The sequence below is a fragment of the Otolemur garnettii genome, unplaced genomic scaffold (genome assembly GCF_000181295.1).
Source record: "Otolemur garnettii isolate 467f Iridium unplaced genomic scaffold, OtoGar3 scaffold00105, whole genome shotgun sequence".
NCBI lineage: Eukaryota > Metazoa > Chordata > Mammalia > Primates > Galagidae > Otolemur > Otolemur garnettii.
Genome location: NW_003852500.1, coordinates 5196665 through 5210664, shown reverse-complemented (window position 1 = coordinate 5210664; position 14000 = coordinate 5196665). Strand labels below are relative to the sequence as shown.

Genomic DNA, 14000 nt, shown 5'->3' with positions numbered 1-14000 from the left:
TGTTTTTAACATAAATAAGTTGTAAGTTTATATAATTTTAAATAATGACTGTATTTAACAACTGGCTCATAAAATTCCTGAAAATTTAAAAATCAGCAGCACTTTTAAGTCAGTATGAGGTGAAACTAGCGCATTACTATATTTAAGTATGTGGGTACAAATATATTTACACATACACATATATACACATACATATGTACACACACATTTATATCAACTTAGAAAGACACTAAATATCATTTAGTGTGGAAAATATTAACACACATCCTAATAGTTACCAAACTAAGTGTTAAGTATTTTCTCCTCACAACCATGTTGGGCTATATTATACAAATCAAACACACCCCAAATTTCTATTATATAAGCACACTTACATAATGTCTACAAACATCAGGGAACTCCTCACATGTGCTGAATGCTGCTATCACTCAACTTTAAGCTTTAGATTCCACTGCAAATATGGGTGTCCCTTATATTTACAATAAAATTTTTATAGCACATTTGGAATATGACACTAAACAACAAAAATTCTAGATAAAGATTTCACCACATTACTTAATGAATAGATTTCCCATCAATACAAATTTTCTAATGAAAAGTTTTAATTTTTCTTAAAAGACTTCACATATACAAATGAGATATCACTTTCTAGTAATTTGTGGCATTCTTTGGTTTTCTTCTAAATTCATTTTTTATAATTGTCCAACAAATTTGACAGGTGAATGAAGGCTTCTGAACAAAAATTCAGGATGCAGAAAGGGCTTTCACCCTTGCATGAATTCTCTGATGTTTGGTGAGTACTGACCTCTGACTAAAGGTCTTCCCACATGTATCACATTCATAGGGCTTCTCTCCTGTGTGAGTTCTCAGATGTTTAGTGAGAGCTGATTTTTCACAGAAGGTTTTCCCACATTCATTACATTTATAGGGTTTTTCCCCTGTGTGAGTTCTTTGATGTACAATGAGATTTGACTTCACACAAAAAGATTTTCCACATTCACTACATATAAAAGGTTTTTCCCCTGTGTGTGTTCTTTGATGGACGGTTAGAGCTGACCTGTGGCAGAAGGATTTTCCACATGCATTACATTCATAAGGTTTTTCCCCTGTGTGTGTTCTCTGGTGTTCAGTGAGGTTTGACTTCACACAGAATGTTTTTCCACATTGCTTACATTCATAGGGTTTTTCTCCTGTGTGTGTTCGCTGATGGTTGGTAAGGTGTGGTTTCTGGCAAAAAGCTTTCCCACATTCACTACATTCATAGGGCTTCTCTCCTGTGTGTGTTCTCTGATGTTGAGTGAGGTTTGACTTCTCCCAGAAGGTTTTCCCACATTCACCACATTCAAAGGTTTTTTCTCCTGAGTGACCTCTCCGAAGCTGAGTGAGATGTGATTTCTTACTAAAATTATTCCTATTTTCATTGTAATTATAGGGCTTTCCCCCCATGTGTACTAACTGATGTTTAAAGAGAGTTGACTTTCCCCAAGTTTTGTCACTCACTTTATAATCATGGGGAATCTTCTTTGTGTAAGCTCCCTGATGGATAATGAAAGTTGAATTGCCACAGAAAATTTCCCCGTATTGATTATACTCATAAGGATTGACCCCTGTAAGAGCTCTCTGATGTTCAAATCTTAAATCCATACAGAAGGACTTCCCACAAATATCGCATTCATATGGCTCCACTTCTAAATGAGCTCTTTGAGATAAGTTGAACTTTAAACTTTCAATGAAGGTTCTTCCACATTCATTGTATTTGCAGAATGTCTCTCCTATTTGAGATCTCTTATTTGTAAAAAAGGATGCCTCCTCAGTGAGGCTTTGTCCATTTTCATTATACTCAAAAGAATGGTCAAAAACTGACTGAGTAAGGTCCTGGTGATGATTAAGGACATTCTTTTTTTGATCATATTTGTAAGACTTCTCACCAATAGGAATTTTCTCATCCCTAAAATCAAGGAGCAATTTCTCACATACATTAAACTTATCAGGTTTCTTTCTGGAACAGTTCTTTCTACTGATAATTAAGCCTGAAATATTTTTTAAACTCATTTCACATGAGTCACATATTTTATAAGGATAATTTCTTGAAGAAACAGGGTCCGTGCAGAGAGTGAAAGTTTTCCTTCCTGTATCATCACTTTCTACACTTACTATCTTGTCGTTGGTGAATATATGCTCCCAAAAATGTTCATCTTGATTTTCCTGGCTGCTCTCTAACAGGTCATCAAGTTTCCATTTCCTTTCTAGAAATAAGAAAAATAACCATATCTTATGAATCTTAACACATTTCTGATGGACTTGAACTTTTACACAGATGCCTCATTATATAGTCAATTCTTTTGTTTTAAGTTCAGTTTCCTGGTATGAACTCAATCCAAGTATAAACTTCCTTCACACTCCTGGTTTAAGTGGAAAATACAAATATGTTGCAGTACGACCCAGGAGAGGAAATTGGCAATGACATTTAACACTTTATGATAACCTTCAAAACTGGAATGAAACAGGTAAAATAAAAATTCACATCACAAGAAACCAGAGTGACTGATCAGAAATAGAAAAACTCAAGAGAAAATGGGGGTGAGCTAAAAGAGTCAATAAATGCTGAATAAAGAGATAGTGAAGATTAGTAGACAAGGGGTTTCTGAGGATGAACTACTGTGTTTCCCTGAAAATAAGACACTGTCTTATATTTATTTTTTCTCAAGAAGATACATTAGGGCTTATTTTCAGGGGATGTCTTATTTTTATTAAGTATAATACAACAATCTACATTTATTCAAATACAGTTAAGTCATCTCCTTCTGGAACCTGACAGGGGAGCCGACCTTGTTGGTGGAGGTGGTGCTAATGATGCATGAACTCCTTTCCCCTAGCCATTTGCACGTGCACAATAGGATGCCTGTGACTATGGTTACCACACGCGCACCTACCAAGTGTAAATGGCTTGGAGAAAGGAGCTGTGGCAGATAAAAGGTATTCCGGTCTTCCTTAAGGCTCCACGCTTATTATTGGAGTAGGGCTTGTATTGAACAAATGCATAGAAATCCTGCTAGGGCTTATTTTGGGGGCAGGTCTTATTTTCAGGGAAACACAGTATGTTTAGTAGAGACAAAACAGAGATTAGTCCTAATCCTTTCATACAATTACTGGGATAGGATTCCCACCTGAGTATATACTTCTTTTTTATTCTACATATCAACATGAAATTAAGGTTTTGAAAACATCAACTTCCTTAGGATAAAAAGAAATGATGTCCTATATCCCAGTATCTAGTGTTTTCTTTAATTTTATTGACAAGGAATCATATTTTTAGTGCTGTAGGAAAAACATGCTAGACAAGGCAAAATAAACTCAAGACCTGATTAATGAGGAATGGAGATTTACTAAGAGTTATTCATTCAAAAGCAGGACATTCACAAATAATGAGTTCAACAAGAGAGTTAGTAGAAGCCTCACTACCATATATGTCTTCTTCTATAATTCTGCTTTTATATCTAGGTTTTTCTTTCATATCTAGGTTTTCTGCTTTAACACTTAGCCTTATCTCAGGCTTTTACTACCATGTTTCCCCGAAAATAATACCTACCCAAAAAATAAGCCCTAGCAGGATTTCTATGCATTTGTTAAATATAAGCCCTACCCTGATAATAAGACCCAGTAATGGGCATGGCTATGCAGTGTATCGCCACGCATGTAACCACCATGCATTTTGGCAGGGAGCAGTAAGGAAGACTGGAATACCTTTTATCTGCCACAGCTCCTTTCTCCGAGCCATTCGCACTTGCACAAGTGCACACGTGGTAACCGCAGTCACAGGTATCCTATTGTGCATATGCCAACAGCTAGGGGAAAGGAGTTCACACATCACTAGTGCCAGCCCCACCAACAAGGTCAGCTCCCCCTGTCAGGTTCCAGAAGATGACCTAACTGTATTTGAATAAATGTAGATTGTTGTATTATACTTAATAAAAATTAAGACATCCCCTGAAAATAAGCCCTAGTGTATCTTCTTGAGAAAAAATAAATATAAGACAGTGTCTTATTTTCAGGGAAACACAGTAACTTGTAAGGGCCATGAGGATCATATTTCTCTACATGGCACTGAGACTATCAGTAAATTTTATCATAAAATTTCTTGGCTACACTTCACTGCTGCTACCCCATGGGACAATGTTAATCACATTTAAAAAAATAATAATCTATAATAGCCCTGAGGTCACTGTTCCAAAGTCCAACAGATCAAAGTTATTTTCCTGGCAAAAACAAATCAAAACAAGATAAACAAAATTTTACACCAACTGATTCACATTAAATGTTCAAGCCAACATTCTGCATATCCATTAAAAGCATCTCTGTGTAGCACTGGCCAGGTATCAGGTATCTCTCTTATAAATTGTTCATTCCCAACAACACACCTTCCACTCAACTACAAGCATTCTATCCTTGCTCTCCTCAGAACTCAAGACATTTTCAATGAACTGCTATTTGCTTTAATTAAACAACAACAATAATAGTAATAAAACCAAAAAATGTCTACAGCATCCCTAACACTTCAAGGCTCCACTTGCTCCATCCTTTAGAAGAAGTTACAGTCCAAGCCAGGCATGGTGGCTCGCACCTGTAATCCTAGCACTTTGGGAGGCTGAGGCAGATGGATTGCTGAGTTCAGGAGTTCAGGACCAGCCTGACCAAGAGTGAGGATCCCATCTCTACTAAAAATAGAAAACACTAGCTGGGCATTGTGGTGGGTACCACACTGCTAGTAGCTTGGCCACATCCCTGTTACTTTATCCCTCTTCCATATATTACTCTCATTCATAAATGCTTTCCCTAGGAGTCCCAGCTACTAGGGAGGCTGAGGCAAGAGGATCACCTGAGCCCAAGAGTTTGAAGTTCCTGTGAGCTATGTCACAGCACTATACCCATGGTGACAGAGTGAGACTACCTAAAAAAACAAACAAAAAAGTAACTGTCTTATAATTCATGGCAACATAAAAGAAATCCTCTGCTCAGTGCTATAGCCTCTGTCATGACCACAGCCTGGTTCTTGGCAGAAGTTACTCCAGTCTTGTCTCCTCTGCCCCTGCCAAGGAGACAGTACATGAGTTATTCTTAAAAAAGCAATACGCATGTGAATCATTTCCAACCCATACCTGATGAATTATTATACATGAAGACAAAAAATGGAAATATACACTTACAGTACTATAGAATGCTCTTTGAATGGATGAAAAAGAATGACTTCTTCTAAACCTTGCTCCACAGATAATCAACAAAGCAGTTATTAAAATATCAGAATTAGGAAAGGTAAGAGAAGCTAGTCTCTCTGGAAGAACAAAATCTCAACAGGGAGGGCCAGGCATGGTGGTTCATGACTATAATCCTAGCACTCTGGGAGGCTGAGGTGGATGGATTGCTTCAGCTCAAGAGTTTGAGACCAGCCTGAGCCAGAGTGAGAATGAGAACTCGTCTCTAAAAATAGCTGGGCATTGTGGCAGTCACCTGTAGTCCCAGCTACTCAGGAGGCTGAGGCAAAAGAATCCCTGAGCCCAAGAGTTTGAGGTTGCTATGAATTATATGATACCAGGGCACTCTATCAAGGGTGACAACGTGAGACTCTGCTAAAAAAAAAAAAACAACTCAATAGGTAAAAAACCCTAATCAAAAGCTATCCGAACAGACCTGATGTTCCTGACATACAGCCACTGATGAATTAGTGTTATAAAATATGAACTATTTGTGTTATACCAAAAAATTGAGCTCTAACATTAATTATCCGAAAAAAGGCAAAGCTAACGAGAATGAAAGTTTTAGATAAATGAGAAAATATAAACAAAATTCAAGATACAGGAAAGGATAGGGTTCAATATAAATTCTGGACAGCAAAAAGAAAGAAATTTTAAGACAAGCAGATTAGGACCAAATGTAATAGTCAAAGGGGACTTTCATTTATTAGGGACTTTCATTTATTAAAGAGCAACTATAGCTTACTTTGTCAGGCCAGTGAAGATAAACTGAATGCTCTAGTTTAAAAAGAAAAAGAACCAATTAAGACTTAGATCAAGTCAGGAATGAGAAAAACCGTTCTGCTTGTGAGCGACATTAGTGAAAAGCGAGAATATAAAGAGATGGAGAAGGTGATTTTGAATGGAAAGTAACAACAGGACCATGAAGAGACCAGTGAGAAATTTCGTACAGTGACTCCACTGCGCTGCCATCTAAGGACTATAGGATGTACCTTATTTAACTTTTATGTAGCTGAGATGTTCTTTCTTAATCTCCTCTAATGGATGAATTTAATGCCATATAAAAGTGGTACTGTCCCAAGACTACTCTCAGCTATATACAACCACACTTTAGAAAAGAAATTGGCAAACCATCACTGCAAAGCAATGACCTTTGAGCTAACAACCTTTTCCCTTTACATTTTTAAAGGGAAAAATTTGGAAGTAGCAGCAGGGAAGAGGACAGAAAGAGAAGGGAGGAAGAGGAAGAAGAGAAAGAAGAGGAGGAATAAATAGGAAGCGAAACAAACAATAGCAATAAGAACCAAGACTACATGTGGCCTACTAAGTCTAAAAGGTAAATCACTCTTAACATGTCAGAAAAAAAGGAAAAGCATTTATGAATGAGAGTAACATATGGAAGAGAGATAAAGTAACAGGGATGTGGCAATGTCTCTCATAATTTCCAGCGGGCTAAAGCTAAAAAATAGAAAGTTTTTTAAAATACTGCAAAGGTGACAAACACTAAACCAATGACCTAAGTTCTAATTTCCTCTGGCTTCCATTTGCCTTGACCTAACTCACCTGGGTAGCACTGGCTTGGGAATCCTTTCTCTAAGATCCAGGGCTCTTCTCCTTGCTCTATCTTGAAGATCACTTCTGGCTTAGTAACACAATGCCCTGTTAAAAGAAAATAACAGGACTGGGGCCAAAGATATTGCCTTCAGGGACTCTGAAAAAATGATGGGGAAAGAAGGTACTGCTCCAGGAGCTCAAGGAAGGTGCTTAAGTGAACCAATCTCTAAGGAGGGAAGAGCATATTCTGCATGGTGGTCAAAAGGTTTCAGTCATCTCACAGCCTTGACTCTCAAGCTTCAAATAAAAAAACTGCAGTGCATGCATATGCTCCAGCAACTAAAAAAATGTATGCTACTGGGCTGGGGGTGATGGCTCACACCTATAATCCTAACACTCTGAGAGGCTGAGTCAGGAAAACTGCTTGAGCTTAGGAGTCTAAGACCAGCCTAAGCAAGAGTGAGACCCCCATCTCTACTAAAAATAGGACAATTAGTCAGGTGTCATGGCACAGGTCTGTAGTCCCAGCTACTCAGAAGGTGGCATAAGAATGCCTGAGCCCAGGAAGCTGATGTTGCTGTGATGACGGCACTGCACTCTACCCAAGGCAACAGAGCAACACTTTGTCAAAAAAAAGAACAAACAAAAAACACCCCAAAGAACACATGCTATTGGCAGCCAAATGGAAAAAAGAAATCCTTACCTACTGAGACAAGGTTGCCGTAATTTTCCAGGATCACATCTCTGTATAGTACCTTCTGAGTGGAGTCCAGAAGAGACCACTCTTCCTGGGTGAAGTCCACACATATGTCCTTGAATGACACTCGTTCCTGTAACAGTATATTCCTTTTCTATATGAAGTAGTCAGAACTAACTGATGTAGAAAAAGATTTAAGAAAACGAATCTCTCTGAAGTGTACTAAAAAATGACACACAAGTTTAGGATACCTCTCTTTGTGCTGTACTATATAGAATACAAAATATCTTGTACAACTTGAGTTTCTGCTTAGGGTCTAGAATTGTCCCCGCTGCTGTGAATGCTACTGATGAAAATAAACAAATATGGTTTCTGTTATTGAAGTGCTTATAATTGGAATAGATTGGAGTTACAGAGGAAAAGTCAGTTCTTTCATATTACCTTTCATCAAGGAACACTTTCAGTTGTAAAAATTAATAAATCGGATTGAAAGGAACAGCATAGGCTCTGACCATGCTCCACATGTGATTTATTAACCTGACTGCCCTGCAGTCTGTCTGCACATTAGAGAAAAAAAAAAGATAAATCCTCTCTGCTTAAAGAGATCACTTTTGGAGCCTTTTAACGATTTTTTATTTTTTATTTTTAAACACACTATTTGGTATCCAGTAAAAAATGTCATGGTATGTGAAGAGACAGAGCTCAAGAAAAAAATAGATAATAAAAGCAGACATACAGGTGACCCAGACACTGGGAATTAACAAACAAAAACTTCAAAATGAATTATGATTAATATGTTAAATAAAACAAAGGAAAATATTAACATAAACAAGAAGAAGAAGTTCAATAGTATATAGTATGTGTATTACACGAAAAAAGGTTAGTAGAGCAGGCCTGAGACTGCTACCCTTTGAAAGGTCTGCTACAAGAGGATCATACTTGATTAGCATCTGGAGATTTCTAATAATATGCTGATAAAAATGACTCACTAAACCTGAAATATTTATGTAAACAACAAAGTTTACATAAAATACGTGCATTCCTTCTGGGAGTCTAGAATTTTGGCACTTGCTAGGCCAAGGGTACTGAGGTGACTGGTCCCTGATAAAAAACTCTGGGCACCAAGTATTTACTGAGTTGGCCTAACATTTCACATGTGTTGTCACATGTCACTTTTAGAGGACTTTGGTATGTTCTGTGAGACTTCATTGGGAGCATTTTGCTGATTTTGCTTTGTCTCTTTTCACTATATGATGAGTCATTCTAGGGAATCATTAAATGTGTCATTTGGGGGACCTCTTATACTGTATACATAGATATATACACACACTGCTTATACATACACATACATATACACATATACACATAAAATAGGCATTCTAGAGATGAAAAGTAAAATGAAATTTAGGCATTCTAGAGATAAAAAGTAAAATAAACCCATTAAACTTGGGTTTCCTTTTGGGGACCCCTTATACATGTATACATAAATATATACACATACCTCTTATACACACACATACATATACACATAAAATAGGCATTCTAGAGATGAAAAGTAAAATAATCTGAAATTAAGAGCTAATTAGATGGATTCAAAATCATATTAAAAAACAAAATGTGAAACATATGTGCATCTAAATAAAGGACTATCACAATACATAAAGTAAAAACCTATAGAAGTGATGAGAACTTAGAAATCTATATCACAGCTGGAGACTTCCAACTCCCCACTGTCAGTTTGACAGATTAAGTAGTCTGAAAATCAGTAAGCATGACCTGAACAGCACTATTAACTTGATCTGACATTTATTTATAAAATACTCCCCACCCTAAACAATAAAATACATATTCTATCATTTTATTTGTGCTCATGTGGAACATTTACCAATACAGACCATATTCTGAGCCATAAAACACGCTTTCACAGACATTTTTCTTTTTTTTGAGACGAAAGTCCCACTTTGTCACCCTTGGTAGAGTGCTGTGGCATCACAGCTTACAGCAACTTCAGACTCCTGGGCTTAAGTGATTCTCTTGCTTCAGCCTCCTGAGTAGCTGAGAATAGAAGTGTCAGCCACAATGACCTGCTATTTTTTGTTTGTAGTTGACATTGTTGTTTTACAGGCCCAGGCCAGGCTCGAACCCACCAGCCTCAGTGTATGTGACCGGCACCCTACTCACTGAGCTATGGGAGCCAAGTCGAACCTCAAATTCTTGGGCTCAAGAGATTTTCTTGCCTCAGCCTCCCAAGTAGCTAGGACTACAGGCACCCACCACAATACCCAGCTATTTTTAGAGACCAGTTCTCACTCTGGTTCAGGCTGGTCTCCAACCTGTGAGCTCAGGCAATCCACCTGCCTCAGCCTTCTCAAGGGCTAGGATTACAGGTGTATGCCATAGTTCCTGGCCACTTTAACAAACTTAAAGCAAAAACTATCATATGAGGTGGTGCCTGTGGCTCAGTAAGTAGGGCACCAGCCCCATATACTGAGGGTGGCAGTTTCAAACCCAGCCCAAACTGAACTACAACCAAAAAAAATAGCCGGGCGTTGTGGCAGGTGCCTGTAGTCCCAGCTACTCAGAGGCTGAGGCAAGAGAATCACTTAAGCCCAGAAGTTGGAAGTTGCTGTGAGCTATGTGATACCACGGCACTCTACCAAGGGTAATAAAGTGAGACTCTGTCTCTACAAAAAAAACCCCAAACTATCATGAAGTATATTTTCAGACCACAGTGGAACTGAATAGAAACCAACATGCAATAGATAGCTGGAAAATCTCTCCAAAATTTGAAAGCTAAACAATATACTTCTAAGTAACCTATAAGCCAAAGAAGAAGTCTTCAATTTTAAATTTTTTTTTTTTTTTAGACAGAGCCTCAAGCTGTCCCCCTGGGTAGAGTGCTGTGGCATCATAGCTCACAGCAACCTCCAACTCCTGGGCTCAAGAGAGTCTCAGGGCTCACAGGCGTCCACCACAAGGCCTGGCCATTTTTTGGTTGCAGCCATCATTGTTGTTTGGCGGGCCCGGGCTGGGGATTCGAACCCGCCACCTTAGGTGTATGTGGCTGGCGCCTTAGCCGCTTGAGCCAATTTTAAAATATTTTTAATGAAATAAAAATGAAAATATCACTTGTCAAAATGTGTGGGATGCAGAGAAAGTAGTACACTTAAGAAAATGTGTACTACTAAATACAGCATCAGATGCATATTTTGCTCTCTAAAAGGCTCTTCTACAATAATGTAAAAGAAAGCTATAGACTGTGAGAAAATATTTTTCTAATAACCCTCAAAACTCAATTAAAAAACTACTTGAAAAATGGACAAAAGATCTTATCAGACATTGTCGCCAAAGACATACATACAACAAATAACCACATGAACAAATGTTGAATATCATTTGTCATTATTGATACCAAATAAGATACCATGAAATTTATCAGAATGGTTAAATCTAAAACAGAGAAACTATCAATTTCAGGTTCAGATACAGAGCAATAGGAATTCTGATTCACAGTTGGTAGGAATGTAAAATGATACAGTACCTCTAGAAGACAGTTTAGCAGTTTCTCACAAGCTAAATAGTTTTACCACACAATCCACCAATTTCACACTTTGGGCATTTACTGAACATATATGAAAACTTATGCCCATGCAAAAAAACTTCATATGAATATTTATAGCAGCTCCATTTATAATCACCAAACACTGGATGGAATCAAGAGTCCACGAGTTTAGAACTCTGAAATCACGTGCACATGTATATCAGAAATGAACAATTAAGTAAATGGAAAGCAGATGGTAGTAGGCAGATTTCCCATTGTTAAAGTGAAAGGTTACAGACAAGCAAGGGGAAAAGCTAGAATGTTCTATATAGTAATGGATTAGAGCAAAAGATAGGAGTATGAATTAATATTTAGCTTGATATAAATATAGATGGCTATACACCAGAACACTTATAGAGAGGGGTGTATACAGGAGTATACACATATATTTCCTTGTTCAGTCAACAGAGAGACTCCACATGCAATGATACATCAGTAACAACAGGTACACCTAGTGTCCCAATCTAATATCATACAATCTTTCTAACAACATGCTCCAATAAAAGAATAGGTACTCCTTGGGAAATGGCTGATTCTAGGGCTGGGACAGGAACATATAAGATGATCCTGAAATAACTTTTGGTGACAATAAATAAGGGAGAAGTATGCAAATAAAAATATAAAAATGGGCTATGTCTAAGGGGACATATCCCATCCCCCAAAGAGACACAGGAACCAATGAAAAGAGGTCTTAATGACTAAACTGAAATCATCTGAGCAACAAAATGAACAAGGCAGCATCAGATAATAACCAAAGTACAAAATAACTAGCCATGAGTTCATACTAACATAAATAAATGATTAAATGAATAAATGGGAGAGAACAGACAAATCTCCCATGTGGAATTACTAATCATTTATGTGGATACTCTGCCATTAACAAGGTATACCATAACGCTCCACTTCCTTCCAAAGAGAACAGTATGAAAACATAGGAAGAAAGAGTAACTTTACAGTGAAGAAATGTGACCACACTACCTCAGCCAGTTAATCAACAGTGACACATCAATAGTAATAAGTCATGTTGATAGCATTTTCCCTTGATATTATGTGACCAAATAACACTTTACCTCTGTAGTCTTCCTCTAAGAAACTCTAAGTCCAGTCTAAATCTGAGAAAAATGACAAATATAAACTAGGGAGCATTCTACAAAACCCTGATTTGTATTCAAAACTGTCAAGGTCATCAAAATGAAGAACATCTGAGAAACTGTTCCAGTCAAGGAGTCTAAGGAAACAAGATAACTAAGTAAAATGTGAATATCCCAAAATAGAAAAACTCAATTAGGGAAAAATTAGGAAAATCTCAATAAAGTGGTCATTACTTAATAATAAATCAATATTGTTAACATTAGTTGTGACAAATATATTAATATGTTAATAACAGACAAATATATTAATATGTTAATAACAGAAGACACTATGTCTAAAGGGATGTATATGGGACCTCTCTATACTCTGAAGTATGAACTGTCTGATTTCCTTAAGAACTAAGTTTGACGGTTGCTATCTTTGACACTGCACTTTGACGCTTCTTGTTTTTGTTTGTTTTTTGTGAAGGTACCTCCTCATTCTTTCAAAAACATGTTTTGGCTTGTGCTTATCTTTCAATTTTTGTTTAGAGCAGTGGTTCTCAACCTGTGGGTCACAACCCATAGGAACTGTATTAAAAGAGCATGGCATTAGGAAGGTTGAGAACCACTGGTTTAGAGTAATTTTTGTGAAACCATGAGCAAGTCAAAAATTCATGTTATTTTTCAAATATGAGTTTCATTATCATAGACCCAATGCAGCACAGAAAGCTCAAAGTCTCAACGAACTGTTTGGGAAGGCTGTGGCTAATGAATGCACTGGATAGCAATGGTTTGAGAAGTTCCAATCTGGTGATTTAAATTTTGAAAGTGAGCGTCATGGGTGACCTGAGACCAAGGAGGATAATGATGAGCTGAACACTGTAATGGAAGCAAATCCATCTCAACCTACATGTGAATTAGCAGCAAGATTTGATGTCACTATTCCAACAACAATGGACCATTTGAAATAAATCAACAAGGTAAAGAAGGTGGATAGATGGCTTCTGCATGGATTAAATGAGTGTCCGAACAGAAATCACCTTGAAGCTTGCCTTTGTTGTCATAGGAAAACTGTTTCTATACCACATTGTTCCCTGTAATGAAAAAATGGATTCTTTTTGACTATCACAACTCTTCAGAATAATGGTTAAAGACCAAGTGCCAAAAACACTGTCCAAAACAAAATATTCATCAAAAAAAAGCTAATGGGGTCTGTTTGGTGGTGTTATCCACTATAACTTCATAAAACCTGATCAATTGATTACAGTGGCTTCCTACTGTAAGGGATTGGATAAAATGATGAGGATGCTTGCAATTAAACAGCCAGGACTGGTCAATACAGGTAGGCCAATCCTCTTGTAAGACAACACTGTCACACAAACAATGCTGCTTAAACTACAGAAGCTAGACTTGGAAACTCTCTGTCATCTACCATATCTACCAGACCTTGCACCAAATGACTACCAACTTCTTCCATGATTTGGACCACTTTTTACAAGAAAAAATATTCAATTCTCAACAAGCTTCAGAAAATGCCTTTTGTGATTTTTGTCACCATTCACTCTCTAAGACTTCCCGGCTGTTGGCATATACAACCTACCATTAAGATGCCAAAATTGGCTCGGCATCTGTGGCTCAAGTGGCTAAGGTGCCAGCCATGTAGACCCAAGGTGGTGAGTTCGAATCCAGCCCGGGCTGCCAAACAACAATGATGGCTGCAACCAAAAAATTAGCCAGGCGTTGTGTTGGGCGCCTGTGGTCCCAGCTACTTGGGAGGCTGAGGCAGGAGACTCGCTTGAGCCCAGGAGTTGGAGGTTGCTGTGAGC

General features: G+C 37.7%; 1 protein-coding gene across 1 annotated transcript in view; it reads right to left on the bottom strand.

The window, feature by feature from the left end:
- Positions 1–584: 584 nt before the first annotated feature.
- ZNF248 (zinc finger protein 248) overlaps positions 585–14000 on the bottom strand; it is a 30307-nt gene continuing 16891 nt past the window's right edge. Inside the window, exons 4-6 of the mRNA XM_012809410.2 lie at positions 7507–7633; positions 6813–6908; positions 585–2246 (exon numbers count right to left, since the gene is read on the bottom strand). Coding sequence (XP_012664864.1) covers positions 745–2246; positions 6813–6908; positions 7507–7633 — 1725 coding nt within the window. The 3' untranslated portion in view covers positions 585–744. The remainder of the gene's footprint in view (positions 2247–6812; positions 6909–7506; positions 7634–14000) is intronic.